Source organism: Electrophorus electricus, chromosome 4 (assembly GCF_041902795.1).
Source record: "Electrophorus electricus isolate QZ-2024a chromosome 4, ASM4190279v1, whole genome shotgun sequence".
Taxonomy (NCBI): domain Eukaryota; kingdom Metazoa; phylum Chordata; class Actinopteri; order Gymnotiformes; family Gymnotidae; genus Electrophorus; species Electrophorus electricus.
Genome location: NC_137500.1, coordinates 28,720,096 through 28,737,489, shown reverse-complemented (window position 1 = coordinate 28,737,489; position 17,394 = coordinate 28,720,096). Strand labels below are relative to the sequence as shown.

Genomic DNA, 17,394 nt, shown 5'->3' with positions numbered 1-17,394 from the left:
CACAGCAATACCACAACAAAAGGCAAAATGCTAAAGCAAAAGCGCACTGATGCATACTTAAGTGCTTTAAAAAAAATTATTTTAGTACTACCTCTGTGGGTCTGGTTATGGATTGGTCCTGAATCCTGCTCTTCGAATTTATGCAACAGACCACCACTGACCCTCTGTACCAATACTCTGTAAGGAGGCGCAACAGGAGGGCGTGTTGCTCAGAATGTCCATGCATAACACACACACACACACACACACACACACACACACACACACACACACTTCCTTCCAAGCATTCAAAGCCCACATTGCTGTCAGCGTCCAAACTTCACAAACACATTTCCCTCCTAAAGCCCAGCAGTTTCCACCCTCCCTCCCTAACTCATGGGCTAAGGAACACAAAACCTAGAGTAAAGAACAGATGATTCATATTCAAGTCTACTTAAGACTGGATCTTCACAGATACAGTGAAATAAATAAGCATTCACTCTATCATTCTTCAATAGGTTAACTTGCGCTTTGGTTTGCCTACCTAAATTCCCTTGCAAGCTTCACTTTGACTGCAAGCTTCATTCTGACTGCATTCACATCTGTGACAGCTTCCTGGCAACAACAAAACATGAACCCACACAAGGTGGGCGTACTAAGGAGCCCCGAATAGATTAATCAACTGGTCTTGCTCTCCAGGTGAGAATGGGAGCGGCCATGAGAAAGGAAAGTGTGTGCCGTCTGAGAGGCTGTCTGGGCCCAGCCAAAACACGCGGGCTCTAAAGAAGACGAAGCAATGCCTACCCACCGTTCCCGTGCCAGCGGAGAGGAGGCGAGAGAGGGGGGTGTTTGGTTCCAGCCAAAGGAGGGCAAAAATGTGGAACAGCGGCCATGCTCGCGCCCTGGTTTGAGTTCCATAATGCCTTTCTCCCCTCCTTCCAATCTACTCACCTACTCGTGTCTGTGTGTGTGTGTGTGTGTGTGTGTGTGTGTGAGAGAGAGAGAGAGAGAGAGAGAGAGAGAGAGGGAGAGAGAGAGCGAGAGAGAGAGAGAGAGGGAGAGAGAGAGCGAGAGAGAGAGAGAGAGAGAAAGGGGGAGAGAGAGAGGGAGAGAGAGCGAGAGCGAGAGAGAGAGAGAGGGAGAGAGAGAGAGAGAGGGAGAGACAGCGAGAGAGCGAGAGAGAGAGAGAGAGAGAGAGAGAGCGAGGGAGAGAGAGAGAGAGAGAGGGAGAGAGAGAGAGAGAGAGAGAGAGAGAGAGAGAGAGCGAGAGAGGGAGAGAGGGAGAGAGAGAGAGAGAGAGGGAGAGAGAGAGAGCGAGAGAGAGAGAGAGAGCGAGGGAGAGAGAGAGAGAGAGGGAGAGAGAGAGCGAGAGAGAGAGAGAGAAAGGGGGAGAGAGAGGGGGAGAGAGAGCGAGAGCGAGAGAGAGAGAGAGAGGGAGAGAGAGAGAGAGAGGGAGAGAGAGAGCGAGAGAGAGAGAGAGAGAAAGGGGGAGAGAGAGAGGGAGAGAGAGCGAGAGCGAGAGAGAGAGAGAGGGAGAGAGAGAGAGAGAGGGAGAGAGAGGGAGAGGGAGAGACCTGGCTACATGACAGACAAGGGACCATCCTAACTCGGCAATAACAGGCAACAGCACTGCCATCAGTTTGCTGTTCCTTGTGAGGTATCAAAGGCTGTAACTTGTGAATGTAGATGCCGGTTGCTTGTATTTGCTTTCTAAACATAACGCATCTCAGTGAGAGAATAGAGGCATGGCACCAGCCCTGCCAGCCATTCCGCTCAACTTCACTAGACTGCATTGGCAGCAGACGGAGGCCAGCTGCGTTAAGCACACACATCCCTGCACGCGTGCACATCTACCGAGCTCACAGCACCCACATGTGGGTGTCACGGCTGAGGAGATAGAGGACAGGACTAGGCAGGGGTGACTCACACCATCCCACCCCTGGCTGGGTCCTCAGAATCCAGCCAAAGTCCTCATCCAGCTCCCCTGCAAACGCGCACGGCCCGTGTTCCACTTGGCAATACGGGTGGCGTTCTTGGACTTGGAGTCACCTTTGTCTGGCCCGCGGTTGTCTCCCAAGAGTAGCGGGACAGCACGAACACGACAGCTGCTCTCTCTTCAAAGCCTCGGGAGGGAAGCCAGGCTCTGTGCTTCTGCACTGCCGAGTTCAGGAGGCAGCTGGTGAGAGGAGCGGTTCCCCGCAGCGTCCGGCATCTCGGGCAGGACGGGAAGGGGGCAAAGCACAGCTCCTCCAGCAGGCAAAAAATAATAAACGACAAGGGGTCGTAAGTCTCTCGGCAATGGTGGGAGGCTCAGCGACGGCAGCATGGCGCTAAGGAAGTGGGGTTGGACACGGTTGAAAAACATATTCGTTGCTGTGTGCCAGGGCAAACAACAATTGAAAAAATATAACTACTGCAAAAACAGATACTGTTGAATGTAGGGAAACTTTCCCCCTTGTTCTTTCTGGGACAGAAACAATTGGCAGCAATTCTGATGCATTCATGTACTCATAGGGCCTATTATGACATGTGTCCTGATCAATAGTTATGGAGCTTCTCTTAACACAGCAATGGCTTACATTGATCATACAACCATAGCTCAAATCTCATCCCACACAGACACTCTGATCAACTCTTCATGTTGAACAATTTGACCAGAATCAGCTCTGACAGGCTAATAAGTTAACAAAGTTTTTTGTTGTTTTTTTACTGTTCAGTAATCATTGGCGTATTTTGACCAAACTCTTCCTTTAAGCCATATTTTGGCCACATGTTTAAATCATGTGGAAGTGTTTGGAGCAGATGGGAGGAGCTATACAAGCACTTCCCATGAGCTAGAGAGCACGTACTATAGCTGCAGAGCCAAACAAAGCTGCCTAGGCATAGGCACCATGTAGGACCTAATAAGGAATAATGATTCATATGCATCAGAGAGTAATGACTGAGCTTCTGACATAAAGCAGAAGGGAAATGTGTAACAGCTCCTCCGCAGAAAGACAGAGGACTGCCTCTCATACTCTGTATCTGTACAACTCAGCAAATTATAGCAACAATTCAGATTAGTCTTTCAGAGGCAAGGGACATTCGTGACATTCCATACACTGCAGTTGTTGCTATCACCTCTGAATGGATGTTTTTGACCACATTTTAATTGAGACAAATCTATTCCTGGCAAGGTTATGGACTACTCTGACTTACTCGCGTTTGCTCCCCAACACTGCCTTCCAGCACTTTCCCCACTAGATCCAAATCTCTCATCCTGTGGCTGTCGGGCTCACAAAGGAGTTGTGAGACTAATGAATAATTTAGCCCCACACAACCCATCTTACCTTTGCTTTACAAACACCAAGAGACACTTCATTTCCCAGCTTTTGGAATTCAAATCAAGCCCAATCTCACATACTCAACCAATGAACCGGCCACGAAACGGCCATGAACCGCACCGTAGTGCACTGTAGTGTGTAGTACCCCCCACCTCTTGTGATGGCGGTCTAAGCTTTCGTCTGTCATAGGGAAGCTGAATAGAAAGGAGAGGCGAGAGTGTTCAGACAGAGGCCCTGAGTGCCCTGTAGAGGTGCATTTGAGATGCAGACGTCTGGCTTCCTACCGAGAGCTGAGTGACCTGCACTGTAGTATGACTGTGGGGGGGGTACTGAATTTGTCCAGGAAGTTTTAACACAAGATTGTTCAGTTTATGACAAAATGGTTTATACCTGGATCTATAAAATGTCATCAACACACTTGGTTGGGAAGGCAACTTCCACGTTCTTCCAAGTATCAACTGGTTGAAAAGGTGGTTTAATTCAAAGTTTAGGTACAAACCAAATTTCAGTCTAATATCTACATGGGAATGAGGCTGTATGCCTGAGGCGCTGCCTAAACCTGGTCCTATCTTCTCATCTTGTTCCTACAGTGCCAGTGTTGAGAAACCTCATTATGGACCTCATTACCTTTGCAGGAGACTGTGAAGATTCATATCGCCACTCTCCCCATGCATAAGCCTCCTCTCCTTTTTCAAAGTAACAGAAAAGAACACATGAAAGTGCATGTGTGTGTGTGTGTGTGTGTGTGTGTGTGTGTGTGTGTGTGTATGTATGTGCGTGTGTGTGTACGTGTGTGTGTTTTGGGGGGCGGTAGCAGGGTGTAAACAGTGTGTGAGAATGTCCAAGATGTTTTCACAGTCAGAAGTATGAGTACGAGGAAGAAGCAAGGCCAAAGATTTGTTGACCTTCAAGTGTTATCTTTTCTTGTTAAACAAACGTTAATATTTGTTTCTATCTTAGGCGTAGGACACTTGATGAAGTCATATCTGTGATCAGGTGCTGCTTTTTTCAGCTTTTCTCTCCGTCTGCCAGGGGCCCAGTGCTAGTGACCAGCTCTGACTGCCTCGCTCAAATGGTCTGTGCAGTTGTTTTTAGTGGCAGGGGCTAGACAAGGGCCAAGTGCGCAACGTATCTAAATATGGAGGCAGAGATTTATACCATAGCAAGTCAGTGTGAAAAGTCTTCAGTTGACTTAGAACAAAAACTTGAATTCCAGAAATGAAAGATCATGTATGAATCAAACTGAAAAGAAGGATGAATGGTTAAAACGAATTCTTCAGCAATTATTTTGAGGAAGAGAGTGAGAACTAGCTTTTGGCCAATGATAGCACACAGGGTTGCTGTTATCATGCATGAACAAGCAACTCATATTTTTGTGCTAGAGGAGCCAGAGATTCTTCCAGGGTTTTGGCAAGGGACACTATTCTATAGCTCTAACGTGAACTTGGGGATGTTCAGGCATTAAGTGCAGTTTAATCCGCGGGGCTTCATCGCGACACCTCTGCCTCACCATTCATACTCAACGACTGAAACAAGAGGCTTCCAAAAGCCAGTAGCCCTGACCATATGGGCGGAGGAACTTCCCCTCTTTGCTCTAATCCTCAGCCCAGCATAACTTCCTCCTATTCACTCTCATGTACTTCATCTGATCTTTCCTTTTCTCCTGTTATAGTTCTGCGCATGGTGTGTTGGGGTGTGTTAGGCTTGACCAAGGGCAATGGCTAAATCAGCCCACCTACTGAAGTGCTATTTTGGCAGCAGGGATTGGTGTGGCTACATGCATGCTCATGGGATGCAAGCTCATGCTCATGCTCACACACACACACACACACACAAACACATTGCATGTATGCACACACTTTCCACAATATTGTGTGCCAGATGGGGCTGACTGACGGAAGAGTGTAGAGCAGGGCGGAGTGCACCTCTCTGTCCATTCATCCCTCCAACAGTCCCTTCATTGCTCCACTCCACCCTGTCCTCCCCATGAAAAGCACTTCAGCCCCCTGCCCCACACTGTCATTCCCAGTGTCCTACACCCTGTACCGCCCTCCCCAGCAACAGCACGGCACTTCCATGCAGAGGAAGCATGGCAGAGACATGTTTCTGGAGAGGCTAATCTGGAACATGAAAAGGGCTGGCCAAGGCAAACATGTACTGGGAGGGCGCGCGGCTGCTTCGCGATTCTTCAGACGGCCAGAGCATGGCAATATCCCTGCTCTTGCCAAAGGGCTTGTCCTCGTTATCAAGGCAGAAATTTCCTTTAAGATATGAGTTGTTTGGTTTTGAGAGAAAAATGACCCTTAGACTAACAAAGTAACATAGCCCATAACCATTTTAGGGTTGTTTTCAAGGGTGCAATATCAAAAATCAAAGGCTTAGGGAAATCTCAATTTTAACTCATCTCAGTCTCATATGAACTTACCTTAAGACAATAAAACTCTGCTCATGCAAATATACAAAAAAGAGAAAGTGCTTTCATGACATATTAGTACGTAATGAATTAATGTTTCTCTTACCTTGACCTCACATTTTTTGTGGCATGTTAACCGGCACACTATGAAAGAGAGAGACAGTGAGAGAAGGGGGACAAGGAGAAACAGAAACTTCCAGTTAAATGTCTTCATAAGCATGTGAATGTTATATTTACAAACAATCAGTCCAAGAACGGTTTCGTGCACAATGAAATGAGACATCTGATAAACTGGCAGGATGTGTTCACAGAGAGTCCATTCCGGACACCACAACATGTTTACTGTTCTCTCACTGATGGTTTTGTTATTAGCACCACAGTGTTGTTCTGTGCCGAGCTGACTGAAGGTTTAGGGCCCACAGGCACACACAGGCCTTTGGTTATGCAGGCATCCAGTACATATTGAGAATCTTGTCTTAAAAAAATGCTGAACTGGGATCACCTTCCTAGATCCATGCAATCTTATTCATATTTGAGAGTGTCCTACAAGAATATCACATCTACAATCTAGTTTTTTTTTTCAATTCCACAGTTCGCATGCAAACTTCCAGTACTGTGGCTCCAGCTGAATGGAGGGTGATACACGCAGAGTCTGAGATACTCCAGCCCTCAGAGAGGTAGTGCAGCTAAGGACACACCCTGGCTCCCCACACACACAAAGACCACATACTGTTCCCTATAGCTGAGCTCCTGGAAGAGGATCACCTTGACGAACAGAGGCCCTACACAGGAGCCTGGACTTCCTTTGCCAAGATGGTGAAATGCTTTGCAAAGCCCCTCCCATTGGGTTCCTACAACCAGATGCCTGGGAGGGTGGGGTTAGCAGCAAAAGCACCGTTTTGCAGGGAACTACACACACACAGACCCCACACCTCTAACATCCCTCCACCCTCCCCATTCTCTCTCCCTCGCTCTCTTTCTTCTTTTTTCACACCCATACCGCAAATGAGCGTTAATCGAGGAGAGCACCTTTCCAGTGTATCATGAACTGTCATCCCTCAGGATACGTGACCCTGAAGCAAAAGAGAAGAGCTCTGGACCTGTATATCAACCCTCCTACTTGCCTTGGATGAGATATCTTTAAATGAGTACAATATTTACTAGATTGTAGAAAGAAAAGACAGGAATGTCTCTTTGGCCACAACTGCTGTGCCTTCAGGATTAGATCAGAGGGCAAACAACGTTCTGGCATGGGGCATGCACGCCTTTTGGCTTTGCAGGACATATTGTTTATCATGTGATTGTTTTGTTTGTTTGTGAATGTGACTGACGTGAGCCTGTGCAGCGAGCTAACACCTGTCTGATTAAGCCTTCCATCCTACGGTCAATGTGTGAGTGAGGATATGGGCAGTGGTGTGTTTGTGTGTGTGTGGATGTGGTGTGAGTGGGTTGGTAAGGTGTTTAAACCTCTTGATCAAGTAAACCAGGCCTGTGTGAAGCAAAAAAAAAACAGTAATGTAAAGTTGAGGAAACTGTGTTATATGTCCAAGCCATTTGAAGGGACATGAGAACCTCAATAAATATATAAATGTATGCAACTTATTTTCTTTCATATATTTTTATTATGTGTATTATTGTGTGTGTGTGTGTGTATGTGTGTGTGTGTGTGTGTGTGTGTGTGTGTGTGTGTGTGTGTGTGTGTGTGTATGTATACACATACACACATTATATATAGAGAGAGAGAGAGAGTGAGTGAGCTAAAATGAAAGTGAAATTTGTATTATTAAAGGAAAAAGATTAAGAGAAAATCTCTGCAAACTGAAAATAAAACAAAAATAAATATATTGGCCTAATGGATGACATCTGTCATCTTTTACCGACCACCATCTCTTAGTTAAAAATATGAAATGAAAATATAAATATAGAACTAAATAAAAAAGAAACCTAAAGGGACAGTTCTCTATACTAAACGTTTTTTTCATGACAGCTGAAGATAATGTCTGACAAGTACTATAAAATACCAAACCTTTCAGCTATTCCGACTGCAGCCTTCAGTCATTTGTAATTACAGACGTCCTGAAGGAGGAAACTCTCATCCCTTGGGAGATGTCCCGTCTTTCAGGTCATATTCAACGGATTATTATACGGGAGAATTAGATGCAGGGTAGGTGGGAGTGCGTCAGCATCACACACATTCGCTAAGGCATGCAGCTGTTGTTCTCGCGTCTGAAGCACTTCCACAGCTTGCTAGTCTTGCTATGACTTCATGGCTTGAATGCCTCACGCACTCTGTCAGTCACTATGATGCAACGTGGGTAAGGCCAAAAGAAGCTCAAGATCTGGACGTGATGAGCTGAACTATTAAAGGAAAAAGCACATCATGTTACATCAGAGACTCAACCCTTAATCACAACTTCATTTTTCTGTTGTTACACATTGTGAAAAAACTTTGTTTAATTTCTTGAATGCTACCCTGCACAGCCCAGCACATAGCCGTGATACAGTTTCACCACATACACACCCACACGCTCACACACACACACACACACACACACACACACACACACACACACACACACACACACACACACACACACCCCTCCAGGAGATCCTTGCACATGGGGCAAAAGAGCACGACTTCCATATTGGGTGTGAAAATGCACTGCTGAGCTTGTTGTCAGCCTGTTGCCTTGTTAGGAAGTCCAGAAGTCCAGGTCTTTGTTGGATAAACACAGCAGAGCAGGAACAGGGAAGAGAGCAAAGGAAAGAACGATGGATAGAGTGAGAAAGAAATTAAGGAGAGCAGGAGTGGGGAGTCGCAAACAGAGGGCCGCGTCATATCTGATTCAGAGGCTGAAGAATGTTCCTAAAGGGGAAGGGTGGGCAGGCATTTCCCGAGCAGAACGTTGGGAATGACCAGCAGTCCCAAAGGGCTGGGCCGGGCAGGGCTTGGGACAGAGAGCAGTCTCAGAGCCGGACTGGGATTTCCTCTCAAATTACCTTTCATGCAGCGTAAGGCTGTCAAGCGCCGCACACACAGAGCGCGCCACGCAGCGCGCCACACAGCATATTCCCACACATGCACAGTGTCTTCTGCATATCGCGGCGCCAAACCAAACTTTAGAGCCTTGGTAAGCTCTGCATCAGCAGCAGTGCGATCTGACTGAGCAGCCCCAGTGCTCCAAACCACAAGCATGCCACAGCAAACAGTGCCGCCGGGCCGCCGGGCCGCCGGGTGTTTACTGGGTGCCCTTAGAGCATTCTAAACAGCCGGGATCAGCGTACGAAGGCCCAGCTTCACTTCACACATGCTGGACACAGTGGTCATTTCAGACACAAGCAATGACCTTTCATCTGTTCCTATATGAATACAGATACATGAGATTTGTCAAAATCTTTATTACCTTCCCACACGTTTTCATTTTATATATATATATATATATATAAAGAAAAAACTGTGTGGCTAGATATGCTTTGAAATGACTCCTGTTTAACACTCTGTTCATCATATCCAGCTCTGCCAGGGCTTTCCAGCTCCTTTTCTGCAAATGCCTGTTTCTCATTTTTGGTGATAACACAGGTGCAAAGCAAGAGAAGCAAATCTCTGTTATCTGTGTCCAGGAAGAGGAATCTTTTCCTCACAGTAACAAGGCAAGCTGTAATATCCTGTGCAGACTCTCACAATGCCTTTTGTCTGATACTCATCTGGTGTGGATTTAGCTAGTGGAGTACGGTTCAATTCAGAGCGCCTCGTTCTAATTCCACAGCAATAATGCACGAATTCTGAGGCTTCCAGAGAGCTGCAGTCAAAAGACCCCGCGAGGGGCATGTAAATCACCACCGTAAGTGCCGAAACAGCTGTGCACACACATCACAGCACTTCACAGCATATCACAGCATATCTCAGCATATCACAGCATATCTCATCATATCACAGCATATCTCAGCATTTATTATGTGAAATGAGAAAAAAAGTGATTTAAGGGAAAAATCACAAGCTTTCTCTATTTACTGGGTATAAAGGTTTTTAATACGTTATCCAGTCTGTAATGATTTTGCCCTGATTTTAACTCCCTCCCCTATACGTGCGTGTGTGTGTGTGTGTGTGTGTGTGTGTGTGTGTGTGTGTGTGTGTGTGTGTGTGTGTTAGTGTGTGTGTGTGTGTGTGTGTGTGTGTGTGTGTGCGTGTGCGGTGATTAGCACTGTCCAACACTGTGCAGTGCCATGGTCAGTACTGTCTTGGATTATGCAGTGCCATGGTCAGCATTATCCTGAAACTTGACATACCAGAACTGAAGCCTGGCCATGGAAATAAAGAGCTTGAGTTTTTTATGGCTGAGGTACCTGAAGGTACCTTAATGCTATGAGATGCATTAGGGAAGATTTTCCCACCTTCTTAAATACCATGAAATGGGCTCAGTTCTCTAAAACAACAGGCAACATATGACTATTCAGTCAGTCTGAAAGATTCAGGTAAAAAACATAGACACACAGATATGAATATATTAACTTGCAAAGGTTAGTCAAGAAACTGTGCACATTTCCACAAGGTGGCAGTGTTACTCAAATCTTTATTTCTGAAATTGTGACATCCTTAACCGGCTAATTCAAATCCATCCTTTTCACTTTACATACAGCTGGAAATCTTACAGTATACCTAAGAAAATTACAAAAATTTAATGCAGTGCAATATAGTGCAATAATACCCATATCTTGCCAAAATAATAATAACATACTTCATAAGCTAAAAGCGGCCTAAGAAGGAGGAGTGCTGTTGTTACTAATGGAATAAATGGGAAGTGCGCTGACAGTGACTTCGTTTAGCTGATTAAGGTAATGACGTTAAAGTCTGAGCAGGGCCTATCTGTCAGCAGTGGGACTCCGTAGCCAGCAACATCAATCCCCTCTTCTCATTTCACTAATGCAATACGTGGAGAGCTGCAGCTACTCTGGTACACTCTAACGAGCTAAGGAAAAAGGACTTTATGTTGCATAATGTGTCTGTGTGTGTGTGTGTGTGTGTGTGTGTGTGTGTGTGTGTGTGTGTGTGAGAGGTTAAATAAAGAAACTGAAAGTGTTTTTGTTTTATGCAGAATGACTAATGGTAATGTGATTGCTGAACACTTGTGCATGTGTGCATGCCCACGTGTGCCTCTTTGGCATGTACGTACATGTGTGTGGACACACACACCTGCACCATGCCACCATTCTTCCTAGGGATGACTCATATCTGGTTCCAGCCTGCAAAAGGTGACCGAACAGCACGTTCGAATTTCTTACTGAATAAGGGAAAACATACAGTGGCCAGAGACGCCAACGATCCCACAGGTTAGGTTATTTATACGCACAGCTTCCATCTCAGTTCATCTCCACATGAGTCAGAGGGTTTGAGCAGCTCAGGTTTATGTGTGGGTTTGTGTGTGCTGCACGCCATGACAGTGAACCATACAGAGAAGGAGGCCCACGAAAGCCTCCTACAGAATGATATCAAACCCGTGAGCTCATGTTCCAGACGGCTGGGTGTGACAGGACGTCCAGCAGCGGTGTTGTGTCCTGTCTGCAAAAACACTGCTATAATAACAGAACCATGCCCCACCTCCCTCAGAGGCCGGGGTCTGCCGGGGTCCGCCCAAACCCTGTCATCCAGCAATTGTGATGGAACATGGCAACACATCCTGGCAACAGCACAGAGGACACGTAGGTGGTGGAAAGGCTAGCACATGTGACATTGGAATGTTTGTAAACAAAGTTTCAGATTAACAAGTGTTCCGACCAGCACAGTGTGCAAGAGGCAAGATGAGACAACTGCCATTTAACTGAAGAACATGTATGAGGCCATGGAAAAAGCATCTTCATCAAATAGCTTCACCTTTTCCTATATTACAGTTAGCAATTGTTTGTTCAAGCCAATCTGTCGAGGAATTTCTCCATTCTCACACTGCTACACCCAGGCACAGACAACTTCAGCTGCCTGTCCAGCTTTCCTAAGTACTAGGCCCTCCCAACATTGAGAACCATCGCCTTTTGTTCACTTTGTGCTCTCCTTAAAGAGGGCTTGTCTCATGAATCAAGTTAATCCAGACAGAGCCTGGCTCTAACATCGAGTCATGGGCTTCTTCGCAGTGTGCCTATATTGGGGGGGCGGGGGGCGGGGTTTAAGCCCACTCCAGACCAGGCGAAGGACTGCATGTGCTTATGAGCTTGCAGCACATGCTAGACATGAAGCTAGGGCGTGCTTCAGCTTTTACTGGTCACAGAGAGAGGTCAGTGGAGTAAAGCCACTCACTACCGTGGTGACAGCAGAGGAAGTATGGCATGAAGTGTTATTTCTGATGCTGCTCCATATCCTAGAAGCTTATACCTGTCCTCTTTCTGTTTCTCTCTCTCTCTCGTACACACATTCTCAGTGTTATCTATCTATCTATGGGTTTTATTTAGAGTATCGCTCTCTGGCTAATTTTAAATGGCACACCAAGTACTTGGCTGCTTCACCCAAACATAAAGTTTCAAACAGCTGTCAGGCCTTATTAATCTTGTCACAACGTGCAATCATATATATGTTTCACGTATGTACAACAGTCAGTGCAAATGAAATAAATCCAGTGAATTTAAAGAGCAGAACAAATCTAAAATGCTGAATGGAATAGTTCAAGACTCAGTGTGACCTGTTTGTTCCTGGGACCTTCTACAAATCTTCCTCCAGTCTTGTGGTTGCCTCTCAGATGTAGCAACGCTGCTGGTATTTAAGTGATATGACTGGTGGTTTGGTGAGGACCATGGCACTAAGCACAAGCGCAAATCTAATCAAGCAGAGTTTACTACAATGGAAAACAATTCAAAGATTTTTTAAAAGGATTTTAAAAATAAGATTAAAAAAGATGAGCTAACCTGGAAAAACACTGATTTACCTAAATAGCTGCCTCAGCATGCCTATCAAAATTCCACGTTCATGAGGTCAACATAGAAAAACAATATTTAAATCCCATACTTCAACTCCAAATGAAAATTAGCTGCTGAACATTTTCTAAACATAAATGAGAGCAACCTTCAGTCTTGTAATCGAGTCTTGTAATTCTAATTGTGCCTAGTTGTAAATCTTGTCAGATTCACAACAGCAAGCACATGAAGGAGCTCACGTCTAGAGGTCGGAGCTGAAGCCTAACCTGTTAATCAAAGAGAGTGCTGTTCCTAACGTCCCTCCAGGCCAAAAGCACGTCCCACGGGGGCCTTTAACCTGTTCCCCATCCTCACAATCTCCCACAGCACACCAGACACCACAGGCGGGGAGATGTGGGGGTCATTAGAAAACCTCGTGATGAAGCTGTCCTGCATGGGGGCTGTGATTGACTGAGGTTAGGCAAGGGAGGATATTGAACCATGAGAGCAGCTGCCTCCCATTTAGAGCAGAGCTTGGGAAGATCGCTCTGAGGGACCGATGCAGCCAGTGCTATCTAGCTTTGGTGCAGTAAGTGCCACACCGACTAGCCGTCTCCCCCAGAGACACGTGGCAGTGACAGATTTGCTGGCACTGGAGGGAAATCAGTACCTTCTACACAGTTAGTGCACTGACATGCAATTAAGATAAATGCCGCTAATGAAAATGCTTAAATGCTGGCGCGCACTGGCCTGTGTGCTGCACAGAACTCATCAGCCACTGTGCTTATCCGTGACCTGATTATTGCATTGTACCTGGAAGCACACTAAACCCTGTTAAGACATCCTGAATTATAGAATCTATAAAGTGAGCTACATTCTGTATTTTTATCCTGCTAAGAAAAGAAAAATTGTTACTGATCATAAGTGCACTCTTAGCAACCACCCTGCAGCCACTTGTCTTCGAGGCCATGCAGCTTCCCAGCTGCCCATACAGGACGCAGAGACATAGAGGGCGAAGCACGTGACACACGCCTGCAGGCCTGCTCACTTGTTCCCAAATGTGGAGGTGTGTGGGGGGTGACGATAAGGACGTGTTCAGCACTCCGATAACTGCATGCCCTGGCTCCAGACCTACGCTCATGGTGGGGGCGTTTGTCTGAAGGTGACGGCTGCTCCCTACGCTCTATGGGTCTCTCCCTGCCCTGCTGTTTTCACAGTACTTGGCACAGGGACTCGCGTTACTCATCTGTTCCACAACAACGGCGAGTTTCTCTTGGCACAGCCAAGCCTTTCACAACAGCAGATTAAATAGCTGTGGCATGCAGGTACAGGGATAACAGTCAGTGTGAAAGCAGCTGGCCCACGGACGCCGATGTCTCATTTTGTTACTTGCGAGGTAGCAGTTCTTGCAGGGACCTCTGTGGCCTTCTGCTTGATTTTATCTGCAGCGTGTTTCCATGCAGGCCTCCGGAGATGGCCAACACGGAAACAGAGGCTGAGGCACTGCTGGCTGAGGCCATAGGTAATGGAGGCAGCTCATGCCAGGCCCAGCAAGGCGAAGGGCACACCAGTCAGTGCTAGGCCAAACACCCACACAGGACCCACATAGCCCATATCAGGCTTGCCAGACGTTTCCAGTGACTGTGTATGTGTGTGTGTGTGGGTGTGTGTGTCCTAGTACTTTTCGATCATGACTTCACAGCCAGATTTGCACATATGTTTGTAGTGTGTGTGTGTGTGTGTGTGTGTGTGTGTGTGTGTGTGTGTGTGTGTGTGTGTGTGATTGGAAAAACATACTGAACATATGTCTGTAACAGTCATCCTGCATCTCTCTATGAGAGTATAAATCTGTATTCACCCAGAGGCCTATGCTTTTTCTTAGGTCTCTCTGATGATGAACATGTTTCCAATTCTCCCTTTACCTCCATCCCGGTGGAATGGGTGGAGTATAACAAAGCCAGATATAATTCCATAATAGCCACATTTTCACTTTCACAACTCACAGCCAAATGGCCCAGACCTATGAGCCGATTATTGCCTCTTGGGCCATAATTCAGGGGACGAATAATCACAAAGACATTTGCTCTCGCAGATTAAAATGCTTTGATGTTGATGTAAAACTTGCTGGGGGGTCTGATGGGGGTCTGTTAAGCATGCAATAATTTGATATTGAAGCAGTAGACTTCATAGGGCCCTGAAACAACCCACATACTCTTTACTGTTTGAGAAACAAGACTTTCTAAAAAAAAAAACAACTTTCCAAGTAACATGCAAGTCATGTTCTAAGTCCTAGTGGTAAAAACATGGCTAATGGAAGGTGTCATAGCCCACACCACCAGACAGCTTTCTCCTGCTCCTCTTGGAGGCCTGCCACCCCCTCATCTCACACCTCCACCTTAACACCTCCCTCTAAGCCTTGGATACAAGTTAATGACCAGACTGACCAGAGGAGACTCCTCCACACACACACACACACACACACACACACACACACACACACACACACATGCACACACACACAGACACACACACACAGACACACACAAACACACACACACACACACCCACACACCCCTCCCCGGCCTCCATGCTCTCCCTTCACCAGCTAACCCAACTCCTCGATACACACACACACACACACACACACAGACACATACACACACACACACACACAGACACAAACATAGACACACATGCACACACACACAAACACACACAGACACACACGCGCACACACACACGCGCACACACACACACACACACACACATCTCCAGCACTCATGTAGGACTGACCTCTGCAGATTAGGCCCTCCGTGCTGAGTGGCTGCTTGCACACACCACAGTGTTTGCTCTTCTTAAACGTCTTCGCACGGAAGGTGTGGGAGTGGACGGCCTCTAACTCCTCAGGCTGCAGAGAAAACAACAAAGCAGAATTATACCAACTTAAGTTTATTTACTTTTAGTGCAAGTCTTGCTTGAAAATTTTGAGTGATAAATAAAAATGCATAAATAATTAGGTACATGAACATCTTTTTGCTTAACATGTTAGATCTAACACAACTACGTTCCTTACAGTCAGTAGAGGCTCCAAAAGAATTCCCGCTCATCACTCAACATGACTACAGCAAATTCCTGAAAGCAGTTCAGGGACAGTGATTTCCAGCTCATTCCAGGAGCACCAGAATCCCTGATGACAATACCTGATTGACCATGGTTTCGCCTGAGGAAGGATAGCGAGAGTTTGCACACCTACAGCAGGGCACCTGTGAATCCTACTAATAGTTCAAATCTTAATAGACCAACCCATGTTTTGTGACTCAGCAATCTCAACATGTGACTCAACAGCTGAGAAACCAAACTGCTCTTGACCTTGGTGTGTGAAATAGACAGAAAACATTAGATGTGATCACAGCAGTAAGGAGTCTTGCTCACAGTTCACACTGTTCCTGGAAGAGGTCATTATTTGGCACAGGTATTCAGGTATGTCTCATCAGAAAAACTGACACCACTTGACACCAATTAAATATGAAGCCCCCCACCAAATATTTGCATGTTATATAAACTCAATAGACTTCCTGAGGTTTATGTCTTTTTTGCCTCTATAATCATGTCTCATGTTGCAACTATTTTTCCTTCCTAACTGCAATCAGCTATTTTTTGTTGGGGGGGACTTCATATTTGTTTAGTGTCAATGTTGGAAAATGTGGATTATGTTTCCCCTTTGTGCTCAGTTATCCTACAGCACCCATGACCAACGTCTGTGGTGACTCAGAGCTAGCGACATCACTTCTGCCAAGTATTTGCTCAGCTGCTTTCCATTTTGACTTTGGCCTCATGCAGAAAATGTCTGCTTTCAAACTACTCCACTATCTGACACAGAGGACACAAGAACACTGAAATACGGTCATGGAATCAGGCTGACACTACAGAGGGTACACCAAGCAAACATAAACAAGCAAGCTTGACTTCTTCTGAAAGAAACCAAAGTAAATTTAACACAGAAGTGCAGCGAACTAAGAAACGTCTGGGAATGGCCTTTTTAAACTGAAGAAAACAAAGTCACAACCCTGCACAAGACCTCTGCCAGCCCCCTGTTCTGCCAGGGTCTACTGAGGGTCTAAATTCCTATTGTCCTCATAAACATCTTTATCTCAGCAGTCACGATCACAACAATCAGTGGCCTTCGGTTCCTCATCACTAGTCATCATCAAATCTCCATGGCTACCCTAAGAAGGGGTCCAAAGAATCAAGCACTGCAGGGGCCTGGTAGGACACTTGTCCCCAATACTTACTGACCAGGATTATGTCATCTCCACATCATTCCTTCAGGCTCAAGTTAGAGAAGCAGAGTTAGACAGGGTTTTGACATGCAGACAGCCCATGCAAGTGCCATGAGAGGACAGGGGGTTTCACAGACAGTGCCGCAATGCATGCTGGGATAATGCCCAGATAAATCACATTTTGACAGCTAATCACTAGCTCATCACAGACTGTGGAATACCCAGAGCAGCAGGGCTGAGAATCTGGCCGTACGCAGACCTAAAACACTTCAGCAGAAACCGAGATCCTATGAACTAATGTCTGCGTGCATGTGTAACATTACCCCATAGCCCAGTGTAAGTACACGATCTAGATTAATGGGTGTAATCATGGGTTTGAGGAGCAGGGTGTCTCTGGTTCTGGATCTGACCAGAGTCCAGCCCATAGTCATGCTCACATGCATGAACACTGAGAGGTGGGAGACTCCTTTTTACTCCTTTCCATACACACAGTCTTGTGTGTAACTTTGACATCTTACAGAGG

General features: G+C 46.1%; 1 protein-coding gene across 24 annotated transcripts in view; it reads right to left on the bottom strand.

The window, feature by feature from the left end:
• The window catches only part of tns1b (tensin 1b), a 164,685-nt gene that overhangs the window by 85,417 nt on the left and 61,874 nt on the right, over positions 1 to 17,394 (bottom strand). For 18 of the 24 annotated variants that reach the window (XM_081713112.1, XM_081713115.1, XM_081713102.1 and 15 more), the window contains 2 exons: positions 15,385 to 15,499; positions 5,822 to 5,859 (listed from right to left, as the gene is read on the bottom strand). The exons of 3 other annotated variants lie outside the window; for them this stretch is intronic. In XM_081713112.1, the coding sequence (XP_081569238.1) occupies positions 5,822 to 5,859; positions 15,385 to 15,499 (153 nt within the window). Of the gene's footprint in view, positions 1 to 91; positions 242 to 5,821; positions 5,860 to 15,384; positions 15,500 to 15,664; positions 15,677 to 17,394 lie in introns of those variants that run through there. 3 more of the 24 variants (XM_081713111.1, XM_035534736.2, XM_081713123.1) reach the window with 2 other exon arrangements.